The sequence below is a fragment of the Hylaeus volcanicus genome, unplaced genomic scaffold (genome assembly GCF_026283585.1).
Source record: "Hylaeus volcanicus isolate JK05 unplaced genomic scaffold, UHH_iyHylVolc1.0_haploid 12034, whole genome shotgun sequence".
Lineage (NCBI taxonomy): Eukaryota > Metazoa > Arthropoda > Insecta > Hymenoptera > Colletidae > Hylaeus > Hylaeus volcanicus.
In genome coordinates this window covers 1,632-2,953 of record NW_026533033.1, presented here as the reverse complement: position 1 = coordinate 2,953, position 1,322 = coordinate 1,632, and the positions used below count along the sequence as shown (strand labels likewise).

General features: G+C 41.5%; 1 protein-coding gene across 3 annotated transcripts in view; it reads left to right on the top strand.

Annotated features, from left to right (window-relative positions):
• LOC128882506 (forkhead box protein D1-like) overlaps window positions 1-1,322 on the top strand; it is a 10,401-nt gene that overhangs the window by 8,662 nt on the left and 417 nt on the right. For 2 of the 3 annotated variants that reach the window (XM_054134114.1, XM_054134116.1), the window contains 3 exons: window positions 523-571; window positions 690-768; window positions 848-997. In XM_054134114.1, coding sequence (XP_053990089.1) covers window positions 523-571; window positions 690-768; window positions 848-997 — 278 coding nt within the window. The remainder of the gene's footprint in view (window positions 1-522; window positions 572-689; window positions 769-847; window positions 998-1,322) is intronic. The other variant, XM_054134115.1, reaches the window with a different exon arrangement.

Below are 1,322 nucleotides of genomic sequence, written 5' to 3'. Positions count from 1 at the left end.
AGAAACATTCTCCTACCTGTGTATCATGGAGGGGATGTAGATTGTACTTGCAATGGAAAAATCATAAGACCATCATGAATCCAGTAAATAACTTCTAGTTTTTAACATGGAGGGGATGTAGATTGTACTTGCAATGGAAAAATCATAAGACCATCATGAATCCAGTAAATAACTTCTAGTTTTTAACATGGAGGGGATGTAGATTGTACCTGCAATGGAAAAATCATAAGACCATCATGAATCTAGTAAATAACTTGTTACATAATGACGAGAAACATCCTCCTACCTGTGTATCATGGAGGGGATGTAGATTGTACCTGCAATGGAAAAATCATAAGACCATCATGAATCTAGTAAATAACTTGTTGCATAATAACGAGAAGCATCCTCCTACCTGTGTCTGCTTGGCTCCAATCAGAACCAATCTCCAAACGATTTCAATTCTCTAATCATTCCTCATATACCTCTCCAACTACGCCTGGTAAAGTCACCTTAAAAATGGTCGTTCGTTGTCTTCAACAGTCCCTGGAGCATCCAGCAGTCGCAGCTTTCGTACGGCCACTGTCAATCGGTAAGTTCCTCGCTTACCTAATTAAAAAGTTTCGTTACAGAAAGTAGCCTCGAATAATAGCAATAATCTGAAGTGATACATGTACGTAAATTTAACAATTTTATCCTGTCTATCGCAGCTCCAACCGCAGCTGCAGCCGATGCAGTCGATGCAGATCCCAACGATGAACGGCTACGGTCAGTTGGGCACCTCCTTAAGTGAGTCTCCGCTTTAGTTCGACCTTCCTTCGTCCCGTGCTCCTTTGACATGCTCGACGACCCAGCAAACCGTTTCAAGGCAATTACCTGGATGTTCCAGGTGGGACGTCGAGTTCTCCCAGCTCCATGGGCAGTGGCTCCTTTAGCAGCAGCTTCACGCCCTGTGCCAGGCGACACGACACCGCCATGTCCACCGAGACGATGCCTGCCAGATGCTACTGGCCTGAAAGTGAGTGAAATCTTTCAATAATCGACCAGCTTCGCTACCTGGACTTTGCTTGGTTTTTTTATTTTACCATTGGACCACTACAGAGACTCTCGTTAACATTCGAATGGTGGTAGTAACAGGATTACTTTGTACCTTATCGCAGTTTGTGTATACATCACATAGTAATTGGTGGACATCAGTATGATGTTGAAATACTCTTTGCTGTGCAACATATGTATATGTATTCTACTTAACTACTACTTTATATATCTAGTAAATTAAATTAACATACATGGAACAATACACTGTCTAAGAAACTGTTATCCTATAAATTCAGTAAGAATTA